This window comes from Sapajus apella, unplaced genomic scaffold (assembly GCF_009761245.1).
Source record: "Sapajus apella isolate SASKATOON/1434 unplaced genomic scaffold, GSC_monkey_1.0 scaffold34, whole genome shotgun sequence".
Classification (NCBI taxonomy): Eukaryota; Metazoa; Chordata; class Mammalia; order Primates; family Cebidae; genus Sapajus; species Sapajus apella.
The window spans coordinates 7,425,423-7,440,626 of record NW_022436974.1 but is presented as its reverse complement, the minus strand read 5'-3'; the positions used below and the strand labels follow the sequence as shown (position 1 = coordinate 7,440,626).

Sequence of the window (15,204 nt, the reverse complement as noted above, 5' to 3'; positions counted from 1 at the left end):
AACAAATATGGACAATCCCTAATTTTAAAAATTGAATCTCTAGGGAAGGAGGGATTGTGGGTAATTTTTATTTTATTTGTTTTGCAGTGTTTTTCACATGGAATTTTTATTTATTTCATTTTAAAAATTACATAAAAATAGAAAGCTGCATAGATTGGATTGAGTTCCTTTCTTTTCATATTTTGCCTCTCTAACTTTAATCTCAAGACTGTCAGTGATTGTGGTCAGGAAGAAGTGCATGCCACGATTCTTTACTGAAATGAACCGCACTGTACAGAACCCCCCACTTGGCACTGTCGTGGATTCAGAAGCAACACGTAATGAATGGCAAGTACCACTGGAAAATCAATTTTTAACAAAACATTCATTGTGTGCAGTTTATATTTGACTTTATTTTATTTGCCTTCTTTCCCACATTCATTCCATTTCCCCCCTCAGGTATGACTTTTATCTGATCAGCCAGGTGGCTGGTCGGGGAACTGTTAGTCCTACCTACTATAATGTCATCTATGATGACAACGGCTTGAAGCCCGACCACATGCAGAGACTTACTTTCAAATTGTGCCACCTGTACTACAACTGGCCGGTGAGTGAAAGCTGTTTACTTAATGTAAATAAGATACTCAAGAGTCCCACCTCGGAATTGTCATACGCTTCATCTTTGTATCCCTAGATATAGCACAATTCCTGATATTTCACAAAGGAGGAATGAATGAATGAATGCGTGAATCACTTCCTGAGTCCACAATGGGAGGCACCAGTCTGTCATAGAAACAAAATAACTATTATAACAGATTAATAGTTACAGTTTCTAGAGGACTTTGTTATATATATTATCTTATGCAAACCTAGGAGGAAATCAGTATATTGTTATTTACATGTTACAGATGAAGTTGAAGCCAACTCAGATGTGCCTGGTGGGGAAGTGTTAAGAGGCATGGGTCTCCCCTTTGTTCCTGTGCATTAGGCCAAGAGCTGTTCCCAAAGGCCAAGGCCAGCGTTTTCACGGAGCTCCTCCAAGGAGTTCCAAACATGAGATCATAGGAAAAAGACTAGTCCAAAGTGTGATGGCTCCCTACTCCCAGAGCCATGAAGCCAGAGTGACTTTTCACTCCATCCTCCCCAGTGAGCTTCAGTTCCCAGTGAGTTAGGTTACCTTTTGTTGGTTGAGATTAGTTATTGTTTACCCAGAAACCCATTCTATTGTCTGTGTAACCAGTAGATGAAATAAAATGAAAAAAAAAATTACTTTGAAGAACATGGTATTCTATTAATTATTATCAATACTTTTTTTCTCCTCAGGGCTTAATCAGTGTCCCAGCACCATGTCAGTATGCCCGCAAGCTGACCTTTCTGGTGGCACAAAGCATTCATAAAGAACCCAGTTTAGAATTAGCCAGCTTTCTCTTCTACCTGTGATGGCATGAACCACTGGCATCACTAGATAAAGAATTCCCGAAGAAATTGGTATACTTTGTGCAAATCTGCCACAAGCTCAAGGCTGTAATGGGGAAAAAGATTGAACTTGGTTTTTGTGTCTGTGAAAAAAAGAAAAACTTAATCTGAAACAGTTTAAAGAAATGTGTGTTATTATGTTCTTAAAGAGTTATATGCTTGGGGTAAATTCTCATTGTCACATATGGAATTTAAATATACCATCATCTATAAAGAACTCTACAGAGTTAAATAAGTTAAACACTTAAAGAAAGTAAGTGTTTGCATGATATTTTGATGATAGATAAACAGTCTAATTCCAACCCCAAATTTTGCTGAGGTTTTCTTAATGTTGTAGAGCATTTTGTAGAGTGGTTTAAATAGTTATTAGAAAATAAAGTTCAGAGCATCACATGTGTTTGTTGTTATTTGAATTTTACACTGACATCCTATGGGAACCTCATAATTTAAGTATTTTTAGCAAAACCTCTTTCCCACTAGAGCATATCACCAACAGTCTGAGTTCTATTTCAGAAACTGAGCTGATCACTTGCTCTCGTGATGGGACTTTATTTCACTTTATAGCAGCCCCTGTCAGTGATGATCTTGCTTCCCATTCACTGATAAAACAGAAGCTATCAGAAGGCAACTTTCATAAGCCTCTATTATCTCTACCTTCACCTAACAGGATGTGTACCCATAGACTCTGCCTACCCTTCCCTTTATTATGAATGCAGTGTGTCTGTGCTCCTACAAGGCTCTCCACTTCTGTACTCAATCTCATTCCTTCTGACCTAAGAAGGATGCTGCTCTAGCAGTTCTTCCTTCTTCTTTCCACATCATCAGTTTTCCTCTTCACTACTGGATTGTTCTCTTTGGCATTATAAATATGCTGTTATTTCTCTCATCTTAAAAAAGAAGCCATTTTCTCTAGCTTCCACCCCATTGCTTCGCTCTTCTTTACAGAAAAACATCCCCAAAGAAGAGTCTGTGCTTGATGTATCCAATTCTGTACTCCAATCAAAATTTTACCACAACTGCTACAGCAAAATTGCCTTAGTCACCACCACCGATAACCTCCATTTTGCTAACTCCAGTGGTCACCTCTTGGTCCTTGTCTTGCTTGACCCAGTCAATCATTTCCTCCCTCTGAGACGCTCTTTACTTGTCCTGTAGAATAACACTCCCCTGTTTTCTCTCCTGCTGCATTGATCACTCATGCTTCTGCTTTTTGTGGTTCTTCCTCATCTTCTCACCCTTTTCACATTGGAATGCCCCAGGAATGAGAAATCAGCTACATGCAAAGGATATTTTGATGAAGGAAAGGTCAGAGTTCCAAATTCTGCTTGCCACAGGAAGGTCTGTGGAAGTCTGCAACAAAGGGTAGCGGGAGGGTGGCAGGTGCTCTCTGAGGACAAGGGAAGCAGGTCACAGGAGGAATGCCAATGCACAGGTTATATCACATTGCACTGAAACTATTACTTTCCTATTTGAGAGTTTTGTCCAGCCATAGTAGAAATGTACCCAACATGGGTCATTCCAATAATAGGATAACCGTTTTGTGAGGCATCAGGGTGGAGGGGACTTAAGGTCCAGGGCCAGTGCCACACCCTGCATATACACGTTTAATCTCCACAACAACTGTATGAAGTAGGTTGTAATGCCGTTTCAGATGGTAAAGCTGGGGATTAATGATAACTGCCTGATTCACTGAAGTTTATGAGATTAACTGTGGAGCTAGAATTTGTCCTCAGGTTTGTTTGCAAAACCTGTGAGATGAACCAAGAGTCTACACCTTTAATAAAAGATATTCTGAGATTTAAAAAATTTCTCCCAGAGCTCTAATGTGAGGGAGTGCCTTATGTGATTTAAAGATGGCATTATACAGCATGTCTTTGAAGACAAGGCACTTAACCAATTCAGCATGGTGGGTTTTGTTTTTGTGTTTATCTTGTTTTCTTCCTTCAAAGTCCAAAAGTGATGTAAAGCCCCGCTACCTAACCAGCCAGCTTGTATAAATCCACATGAAACATTTTGATTAGGCAATCTGACCTCCTGTAAAGCATCCACCCACCTTTTTAAGTACTGCCCCAGGTAATGACTCCTTACCCATTTAACCCACCAGAGGGCACACAAGGACTGCCATATGACTAGAGTCCTTCACCATGGCAGCGTCATAGGCTGCAACAACAATTTCAGGTAAACTCCTAGAGGGCAACATGGGGCTAAGAAATCTTCGTATGACCTCTGGTTCCAGCACTTTTGGTTGTCAGATATGATAACTTGACTTTCTGGGACTCAGTTACCCAATCTGTAATATGAGAAGGGCTTGGACAGGACCAGCGATGCCTAACCTTGAGAAGATTAGAAGTTCCTATGTTAAAAAGCTTTAGGAAAAAAAAATAGAGATGCCTGGATCCACCTCTCAAAATAGTGATTTAGTTAGTCTGGGATGCGGCCTGATCATCCGAATATTTTAAAAGTTCTCCAAATTGTTCTGATGCTCAGCCAAGGCTGAGGAATACTGGTTTAGATAATATATGAGATTTATTTCAGCTTCATGTTATGTGATTGCCACCTCTCACATGCATTAATTAGTTTGCCTTATTCAGACTACCAAGGACAAAGAGGAAAGAGAGCCTATGCCATGCTTCAGAGCAGCACTGGATTTGAATCCTAGAACCACCACTTATAGTTGTGTGACCTTGGGCAAGTTACTTAACCCCTCTGAGCCTCAGTGTATCTACTTGTAAAAATGTCTAATGATGTCTGTAGTATAGAGTTATTGTAAGGATTAAAAATGCCAAACCTAAAGTACCTGGCTTTAATAAAGAGTATCATATTTATTAGACGTGAGGAGAGGAAACAAATCAAATGGCACAATTTAGTTAACAAATAGTCATGGGTGCCTACTATGTGCCAGGCACTGTACCAGATTCTGAATTCTACAATTCTACTTAAGGGAAAGCCTAATATTGTCTCTAGAAATAAACATAATAATGTCTCTAGAAATAATCTATCAGTTGCTGTTTTATAGAAAAGATTTTGTAGTTTTTCTTTTATTTTGAGGGCTGAGGGAGGGACTCTGGAAAAAAGTATATTTTAAATAAATTTCTGTGGCCACCATGGAGTGCCCCATCAGATTGTCCTTTAAAAGAACCTTCTACATGGAGCATAGTTGGCTGACAGCCTCTAAATGCCACAGCTTCAGGATCCACCACAGTGGTGATGTTGAGGCAATACCCTCCCCAGGCTGCTCCTAGCTGGTTACTGAGCATAGCAGAGGTAACAGATCCGGGTTGTTTCTGCCCAACATGGCACTCCAATATTAGGCAGTCTCTGATAGGTGATATGCTCTGTTTAGCTCTGTGTCTCCACCCAAAGCTTATGTTGAACTGTAATCCCCACGTGTTGGAGAAGTGGCCTAGTGAGAGGTGATTGACTCATGAGGCGGATTTCCCCCTCACTGTTTCGTGACAGTGAGCAGGTTCTTAGGAGACCTGGTTGTTTGAAAATGTGTAGCACTTCCTTCTCTCTCTCTCTCTTCCTCTCTCCCGCCTCCCGCTGCCATGTGAAGATGTGCTTACTCCCTTTTTGGCCCTTCTGCCATGATTGTAAGTTCTCTGAGGCATCACCAGTCATGCCTTCTGCACAGCCTGTGGAACTGTAAGTCAATTAAGCGTCTTTTCTTCATAAATCGCTCAGTCTCAGGTAGTTCTTTATAGCAGTGTGAGAATACACTAATACAGTAAGGGAATCCACTTTGTCTTGACCAAGTCTTTCTCAGAGCTGCACTGAAGTTTTGAGCTCTTTCAATTGATCCTCTTTCCTTCCCACTCTCCCTTCATGCATGTTGGATTAGCATTGAGGTCTTAAGGCCCTCCCTAGTCACTCCTAGTTCCTCTTACCAGTATCATTCACAGGTGTTTATCCCAGTAAATCTTCTGAATGTTTAATTCTGTCTTGGTGCATGCTCCTTGAGGGACCCAAACTGATACAACTTTCCTTCCCATTACGTCACTCTTTACCTTTTAATAAAAATAAGTCTATTTTTCATCTTAAGAGCTTTATCAACCACAGCATAATATTTAAAAAAAATTTACCTAGAAATGTCATAACTTTTTAAATACTGGGTGTATTTTTCCATTTTCATACTGCTGATAAAGCCATACCTGAGACTGGGCAATTTACCAAGAAAGAGGTTTAATTGGACTTACAGTTCCACGTGGCTAGGGAAGCCTCACAATCATGGTGGAAGGCAAGGAGGAGCAAGTCACATCTTACATGGACAGCAGCAGGTAAAGAGAGAGCTTGTGCAGGGGAACTCCTCTTTTTAAAACCATCAGATCTCGAGACTTTTTCACTGTCACAAGAAGAGCATGGGAAAGACTTGCTCTCATGATTCAATTACCTCCTACCAGGTCCTTTCCACAACATGTGGAAATTCAAGATAAGATTTGGGTAGGAACACAGCCAAACCATATCATTCTACCCTGGCCCCTCCCAAATTTAACATCTTCATATTTCAGAACTAATCATGCATTCCCAACAGTCTCCCAAAGACTCAACTCATTTCAGCATTAACTCAAAAGTCCACAGTCCAAAGTCTCATCTCAGACAAGGCAAGCCCCTTCCACCTATGAGGTGGTAAAATCAAAGGCAAATTAGTTACTTTCTAGATACATGATAAGAAAAGATAAGAAAAAATGGAACAATATCTTTAAAGTCCTGAGAGGAAAGAATAATGAAGCTAGAACTTTATGCGAAGCTAAATAATTTTTCAAGAATGAGTGATAAATTTAAAAATTCAAATATATTAAGAGTTTACTGCCCTCAGCCCTTGCTGAAAGAACTACTATATAATGTACTTCAGCAGGATAAAAAATAAATACATTGAATACAGGATGGATGAGCAAAGAAACCATTAAATATGTTGCAAATATCAATTGTATTGGCTGTTTAAAAATACTTTTTCATGTTACTAAAATTTAGAAATCAGCATGCGCAATACAAGCACATAACACAAGCAAGATGATAGCATTTGGAGGGGAGCTAAAGTGAGGTCAAGTCTTTATGTTGTTAGAAAGGAGATTAGAGATTCTAACTTTACATTTAATTAGAATATAGTAAAGTCAAATATGTATGTGATTATTTTCTAAAAGAATAAAGACACCATCTATAACTGAATTCAGTGGGAGGAAAAAAAGAGGATAAAGGATTGTTGAAAGAACTTTAGACATATTATATTTAACAAAGTTTATTTGAACAAAGAATGTATCTGGCAGCACTCAGAACCAGAAGAGATTCAGAGCTCCACCCAGCAGTGTGAGCAGCCAGCTTTCATAGGCCAAATATGGAAGCAAAGCTGAAAAATCACCTGATCAGCTAGGCTTTTGCCTTATCTGGCATGAGCTGATTCATGGTTAGCTGTGATTGGCTGAAGCCCACCTGCTTATGCTTGGCTGAAACACCACTATATTTATTAGAAAAATATACAGTTGATCCTTGAAAAATGTGGGGTTTGGGGCTCCAACCTCTCACCCAATTGAAAGTTCCCATACAAATTTTGACTCCCCCAAAAGTTAACTAATAGCCTACTCTTGACCAATCTTGCTTCATGTATACTCCCAGTACTTTTCTTACTTTATTATTTTATAGCAAATCCCGGATTCATAAAGATTCATAAATTGAAAAAAAGAAGGCACAAATAAAACAATGTTAGGAATTAAAAAAAAGGTGTAGTAAAGACTTCAAAATATCATGTGAATACCATGACACCCTTAAAATGCCAAATTTAAACAATGCTAAATGACGGCATAATTTTCTCGGAATAGGTAAATTCACAAAGTTTGCCCAAGAAAAAATGAAAAGCTTACTATAGTGTGGTAGTTAATAGCATAGATTCTACAACCAGAACTCTTACTGCCTGGGTTCAGTTTTGGCTCTGTTACTTACAGTTAACTTGAGAAAGCTACCTAATCCCTCTTTGCTTCAGTTTCTTCAGGTGTAAAATAGTAATAATAATTTTACCTAGCTTATAAGACTGTTGAACTGATTAGATAAGTAGTAATTGTAGAAATGCTTAATTAGAAGGAAGCCTGACATGGTATAGGTGTATCCTATTGCAAATATGGTAATAACAAAATAACAAGAGATTACATCAGTAGTCCACAACAACTTTCCTCAAGAGAAAACAGAGCCAGACAGATGTGCAGCTGTTTTACTATCGTCAAAGAACAGATAATTCCCATCTTATACAAGCTGTTCCAGATAATAGACAAAGCCGAAGCCATTCAACTTATTTTATGAGACAATATAATTTAATTCCAAAATCAGTAAAGAAAGTATAAAAAAGAAAACTACATGCCAAGTCACTTGTAAACAACAATGTAAAAAAATCTAAGTAAAATATTAGGAAATCCAGTTTAGCAGCATAGAAAAACAGGTTTTAAAAATAAGACTAAAATGGTTTATTCCAGGAACGCACAAGTTTAACTTTAGAAAGTGTATCAGTGTAATTTACCACATAGCAAATTAAGAGCCAATCCATATAACTACTATAACAGGTACAGACCAAGAATTCAGAAAAGTTTAGTACTTATTTGTGATGTACAAAGAAAATTTCTAACATGCTATAAATAATAGGCAACTCAATTATCTTTGGCATGAAAAAAGACATCTAACAAAAACCTATATCATATAATAAATTTTATCATATGTCATCAACTTAGTTTTAGATGATTTTCCCAGAAAGTCAGGAACAAGCCAAAGATATCCTTTATCACAGCTATTATCAATACTATGCCAGAGGTTCTAATCAATAAAGCAATGGGGATAGCGCAGTAAAAAAAAAGAGACAAAATTATCACTATGTCTTCATGGTATGGTGTCTGTAAATTCTAAGAAATCATTCAGAACGAATAAAAATTTTCAACACTTAAATCATATAAAACTGCCTTCAAAAATCAATAGCATTCCTAACAAGCAAGTATTTACACAAAAGTTGAAAAAAATCTTATTTAGTAATAAAAATAATTTCAAGCCTAATCATAAATAAAACATTCGTAAATTTTTTTTGCTGAGAAAATTTTAAAACTTTATTGAAGAACATATGAGAAGTTCTTAATAAATGGACAGGTAAACTGTGCTCATGAATAGGAAGATTCAATATGGTAAAGGTGGTAATCCTCCCTCGAATGCATCTATAATTTCAATGCAATTCCAAAATAAATCCTAACATGGTTTCCCATAAAACTTTATAAACATGTTAAAATTTCTGTGGCAGAACAAAGGTCCAAAAATATCTGATACATCTCTGAAAAAGAATAACAAGAAAGGGTTACTTATTCTACCAGGTATCAGAATTTACTATAAAGCTAACTAAGAAAACTGTGGTTTGGGCTGAATCACAGATAAAAGGTCAGATGAACAGATTAGACATACCAAAAACAAATCACTGCATATATGGACATGACATTTAGTAGAACTGGCATTACACTTGAAAGGATGAACTATTTAATAAAAGATGCTGGGATAGCTAGGCTTCATGTAGGAAGAAAATTAGATCCCTAGTTCACATAAAAAACAAAAAGAGACTTCATGTAGCTAAAAGACTTAAACATGAAAAAGAAAAAATTGCAACAACTAGAAGAAAATATAAGGAATATCTTTAAGATATTCCCTATATCTTAGGGAATTCCTTTTATCTTAGGGGAAAATTTCTTAAGCAATATAGAAAAAAGTACCAATTATACAGAAAAGACTGATGACTTTGTTAAAGGCAAACTTCTGAATGACAATTGGGACAATAGTAATGCTAAAAGACAAACCTTAGGGTAAAACAGTATATGTGTAACATACACAACAGGAAAATGATGGTTAACCCAAATATGCAAAAACAAAAACAAAAAACCACTTATATTAGTAAGAGAAACAGACAAAAACATCCAGTAGAAAAAAGGGCCCCCAAAAATGAACAAGCAATTCACTAACGTATCTAAGATGATACTCAAGTTCACCAGTAGTACTAAGGAAAATTAAAAATAAAATACCAGTGAGATTTAATTTCACTCTTAAAAGTTTGGAAAAAATTAAACTATCTGTCAATAATAATTGTTGTTGAGAACGCAGAGAAACAATTGCTTAAACAGTGCTGCTAGGAGCATGAACCGCTTCAGTCATATCTGGAAGCCCATATCCTATAAGCCAGCAATGCTACCTTAAGTTTATACTTTAGAGAATCTCTTGCACCTGTCTATAAGAAGGAAATGGATAAACTATACTGTAGGCATACTACAGAATAGCATATAGCAATGAAAAGAAATGATCCGCTTGGACTACATAGATCTACATGAATAGCTATCAAATACAATGTTAAGTGAAAAAAAATCAGGTTAAAGAATGACGGGTACATGATGCTGTCACTGAAACAAACGAGGTCCATAGGCCCAAATGCAGTGGATAGCCAACACCAAAGCACTGGGTTTTTACTCTGAGAAAGGTTTATTGCAAGTCCACTGGCCACAGGAGAGGAGGAAATGCTCAAATCTGCCTCCTTGATCTGGGGGTGGGCCAGATTTTAAAATGGGTAATGAGGCGTGATCTGATTGGATCTGGCAGTGAGGCAAGGCCAGGATGCATGCTCTGGCTGGATGCTGCCATGTGGTGTCTGCTGCTGCTTAATTCAGTCCTGAACCTCCATGCCAGCGCTTAGTTTCCCCTTGTGGTTGCACATTTGGTTCATCTGGGCATGCTCAGATTATGTGCCCTTTAACCTGGGGGTCCATGGCAACTGAAAACAACTCACAACTTTGTCACATAAAAGTTGAACCAGTTGGTCTGATGTCATTACAATGTCATTCATGGACCAAAATTAAAATACATGTAAATACCACATATTTTCCTGGTTTTATAGGTATGCTGTACATACATATAAAAGGAAAAAGTGGAAATTGAAGATTGCACACTAAATTCATGACAATGGTTGCATCTATGAGGCAGGGAGGGTTGTGAAATTATAGGTAAGGACACTCAATAAAGGGAATTTGATCTCTATTCTATTAGTTTTTTTTTTAATAAATCAAATACAAAAATGATAACTGTCAATTCTGGACTGATGATATGTGCATCTTTGTCTTATTATTCTTTTGTTTTTTCTGTAATTTAAAACCAAACTTAAAATTATCATTCAAGCAAAAACAGACAACTCCAATCTAACCATGAGAAAAATATCAGTTTAAGGAAAGTCTACAAAATACCTGACCAATATTCCCCAAAACTGTCAAGGTCAAGAAAAACAAGAAAAGAATGAAAAACTGTCACAACCAAGATAGATCTAAGGAGACATGATAATGAAACACAATATGATATCTTAGATCCAATCTTGGAATAGAATAAGAATAATGGATAATAGTTAAGGAAATCTGAATGAAGCATGAATTTTTGATAACAAAAACATATAAATATTGGCACATTAACTGTTACAAAGGCTCGTACTAATGTAAGACATTAATAATAGGAAAACTGTCCTATCTTTGCAACTTTTCTTTAACTCTAAACTATTGTAAGATAAAAAAGTGTATGTGAAAAATGAAATAGGTATAGCATTCTTCCAATTTTGTATGAGTGCACGAGAGTGTACACAAAAAGACAAGCAGAATATTTATGGAAAATATCAATGATTAGGTCTAAATGGTGAAAAGTACGGGTAGTTTTTGTTTCTCTTTCGTTCTTTTATTTTTCAAATTCCTGACTTTATATTTATATGGCAAATGTAATATACTGATACATTTTAGCTATCAGAAACATTATCAGGACTTTGGCACTGTTCCTATCAGCACAGGGGAATTATTGGCCCCGTTCTCCTAATACCCATTTCCTATATTTGCCTGGGATGCTTGCTAAAACTGCAAAGTTTCTATACTAAGAATTTCCAGGGAAGAAGCTTGAAAATTTATTTTTTAACAAGCCTCCAGGTGATTCTGGGGTGTGCATGTGGTGGATGTTCAGATACGTTTAGGAAACTGACTCTCAGCTAATTTTCACTTCAAGCTCAGCTCAGTGTCAGCTCTGCTGTCAAGCCATTTCAGGCACTTAGAATCTCCCTTCTCTGTATCCTGCCTGTACCACACACACAATTCCATTCCTATTCTTCTAACAATGCAGCAGTTTTTTCTACATTTTTCTCTCTGGCTGTTTTGCATATTTTTTTGTGATCCCATTGAACAATAGCACCTGGTAGGCCCTCAATACACATTATTTAGATAAATGCATGGAAGCATAGATAGCCAAATGGGCTACTTTTAAATAAATGGCGTGATTCTAAGAATTTCATCAGCATCTGTCTTCAAGCCCCTCAATAATGGCATCCCTGGTTGCTTTACAGTGGGTAGGATCAGCTTCTTTTATTATCTCTTTAGAATGAAGCATGGAAATTTATTCCAAAATAAATAGCTTTAGGCTCGGATAATGGTCAGAAAGACTGGAAGTATAAATATATATTTAATCATCCGGGAATCTACTGAAAACCAAACTTGCATTTGATGAGTAGTGCTTACACTGGGCCAGGCCACACAGTGCTTGAGCTGTGCTATCTAAGATGGAGCCTCAACTCACATGGAGCCTTTGAAATGTACATTTAAAGTAATTATAATGAAATAAGTTTAGCTCCTCAGTCATATAAGTCATATATTTCAAGTATTCAAAGGCCACACATAGTGGCCACTGTATTGGAAAGTACAGCCATAGAACACTTCCATCATCACAGAAAGTTCTATAGGAGAGTACTGACCTAGATGATTTCTTTTTATCCTTCCAATCAGATAAGTCTCTTATTTAAGGCTTCCCTCATGCCTCCAAGCCATGTTCTGTCTGCTTCATAGTGACAGAAATGTCCTGGGCACCAGGGATGCAGAGATGAAGAAAATGTCATTGCTGTCCTGGAACAGCTTAAAGCAGGGATTCTCAACGGGATGATTTTGCTGCCTAGGGGAGATTTGGCAAAGTCTGTAGATATTTTTGATTACCATAAAAAGTGTGGTGTGTGTGTGTGTGTGTGTGTTGTACATGTCTGTGTCCGTGTGTATGTGTGTGGTGTGGATACTACTGGCACACAGAGGGCAAGGATCCCGGGTAGAGGTCAGGGATGATGTTAAACCTTCTACAATGCACAGGACGGCTTCCCCTCCCTATCATCAAACACTTGGCCCAAAATGTCAATAACACCAAAGCTGAGCAACCCTTTCTTGAAGGCTTGCTGCTCGGGAGAGAGACACAGGAGCAGAAACTACCAGTGTCATGTGGAAAGTAAGCAGAGAGCAGGTGAGTACAGCAGTGGAACTGGGATGATTCCCAAGCTGAGTCTGGAAGAAGCTGCATAGCTAGTCACTCCTTCTGTGATCTAACAACGCTTTGCCCATTCCTCTCTACAGCACCTAATGCTGTGATGCATTTTAACCACTGTGATGCATTTTAACCATCGGTTTGCACACACTTCTCTCCTGTTAGACTGAGAATTCTTCAAGAGCAGGTACCATGTTTAATGAAGTGTGCCCAGGACTTTGGTCAGTGCCTGGGTGATACAGTAGGAGAACAAGAAAGTTTGCATGGGTGAACCATGGTAGACGGACATTGGCTCTCTCGCCTCTTCCCAAATCAAGGATCAGGTGCATCTTCATAAATCCTCATGTGGATTGTTTTGCTACCACTAGAAGCATTTTCTAAAACAAGGTGCAGCAATCTGTTGAGTGAATTTGTCACCAATGCTTATATTTTCTGAAAGAGCCTTATCCTCAGGTAGTTGTTCCTAAGAGGTGAGTTGTAGATTTAGTTCACATACCTTAGTGGCTTAAAATGCTCTACATACCTGTCTTCCCAACAGCATCAATTCATCATGCAGCACAATATCAAGTCAGAAGAGCCAATGCTGAACAGTGACAATTTCCTCTCATGATTCAATGCACTTGGAGCCGGGGACAGGGAGACAATAGCTGCAAGGAGAAGTGATGACAACCCCACTTTAATATAGCAGCTCCTTTTGAATTTTATAGGCTTACCCATTAATCTCTAGAATTTTGAAAAAATTCCTTAAGTGATGTGAGCAAATAACGCCTTGCCTTAGGTTGGCCTTTTCTTTTTCCTTGAGGATTACACAAATATGTCAACATTGGAAATGATCCTTTGGCTTTGAATTATGTGAAGACCACAGAAGGACTGGTTGGTAAACACCCACATCCTGGGGTGAGAATCACACCCAGTTTACACCTCCCTGTACATACTTGTATAAAGCAACTATAAGACACACAAGGGATCTGGAAGCCAGTTCCTCATAAGTAAGAACTGGTAAGAGCTCTCAAGCAGCATATCTGAGGTTCAATAACTCACTCTGTCTGGGGACTTTTGTGTGTCTCACTTTCTTCTTATCAGAATATGAGCATTACAGTCTGTGCTGGAACATTCCCTTCCTCCTTCCGGGCTTTTGATTACCCAGTTCTTCTTTACTTTTACTACTTGCTCAAAGCAGCTCTTTCTTAGCCATTTCTAAAAAAGGTTTGTGAGACGCTGCGGGACTGTGTCTCTAAATTGGGCCCTGTGTCACTATATCCTCATTCTCTGCAGCTGCTGAATTCTTTCTGTGGGATCAGCCTTCTTCTAAGTGCCGGGGTGATGGGAACATAGTTGTAAACTGATTTTGACAGGAAGCATCACTTTCGGCTGGTAATAAGTCCCTGGTTTATGCAGCACATGACAGGTAAACATGTCTCATTCTGCCCCCTCCACTGTTAATCAAAAGGCCTTGTTGCTCAGCTGTATACCAGATGATGTGGCGTATGCACGTACTGGCCACTAGTGACAAGGCCTGACATCACGCAGTACACATCTCTTGAGACCTCAGCCTCTTTCTCTGGGAACTGACCCCATTCTCCCTTCTCTACACGATCACCATGGGTGGTTTCCCGACAGCAATGCTTGTAGCATGCATCCTGCCACTCTGGCCACAGGCAACTACACTAGAGAAAAGCAGCCCGTCCAAGATTCCTTCTCTAAGAATTTAGAACTGGAGAGGGAGGAGAGAAAGGGAGATAGAGAGACTGGCTCTACCAGAGACAATGGGATGAGATGGCCTGGTTGTTGGAACCATGGCTGGAACTATAAAGCACAAATTGGAGAGCAGATGAAGTTGGTTCACAGAGACAGACAATGATGAAGCCATAGAGATGCAGGTTTCCCTATGGCTTTCCTCCTGCCAACTCCTGTCCTTCTGCAGGTCTGGCTGCATTCGTATCCTGGGACTGCAAGACGTCGTTTCCTTAAAACGAATACTCCTGAGTTTGCTAAGGTGAGTTGGAGCAAGTTGATTTCTGTTACACACACACACACACACATACTCACACACCCCACATGAGACAGACAGGTAGGCAAAGCTCCCTGGTAGAACCTCTGGCTGACCTGCACACTGGGAGGAACGCATGTTGGGGTGGAGCCTTGGGAGGTTCGAGTGGTTTGCAGTGGAGAGGAGCCTGCTGCCCTCTTCCTGGGTGGAACCTGGGGTTCAATCCCCAGTCAGGAAACGCACCAGCAGGACTGGATTTGCGGAGAGTCTCTGTGTCTCCTTTTTTTCCCTTTTCACCCAATAAATACCATTTTTCTCACCCTTCAAAGTGTCTGCAAACCTAATATTTCATGGTTATGTGACAGGAAGGACCCCAACTTTAGCTGAACTAAGGAGAAAGTCCTACAATACACACATGGAGGTCAGCAAATGGAGGATGT

The 15,204-nt window shown here is 38.8% G+C and overlaps 1 protein-coding gene and 1 long non-coding RNA gene across 2 annotated transcripts in view; one reads left to right on the top strand and one right to left on the bottom strand.

Annotated features, from left to right (window-relative positions):
• PIWIL4 (piwi like RNA-mediated gene silencing 4) overlaps positions 1-1,846 on the top strand; it is a 51,162-nt gene extending 49,316 nt beyond the window's left edge. The window contains exons 18-20 of the mRNA XM_032295741.1: positions 208-327; positions 439-586; positions 1,303-1,846. Coding sequence (XP_032151632.1) covers positions 208-327; positions 439-586; positions 1,303-1,419 — 385 coding nt within the window. The 3' untranslated portion in view covers positions 1,420-1,846. The remainder of the gene's footprint in view (positions 1-207; positions 328-438; positions 587-1,302) is intronic.
• Positions 1,847-7,735: 5,889 nt separating this feature from the next.
• The window catches only part of LOC116563177, a 115,428-nt gene continuing 107,959 nt past the window's right edge, over positions 7,736-15,204 (bottom strand). The window contains exon 3 of the long non-coding RNA XR_004274258.1: positions 7,736-13,421. This is a non-coding gene — a long non-coding RNA (uncharacterized LOC116563177). The remainder of the gene's footprint in view (positions 13,422-15,204) is intronic.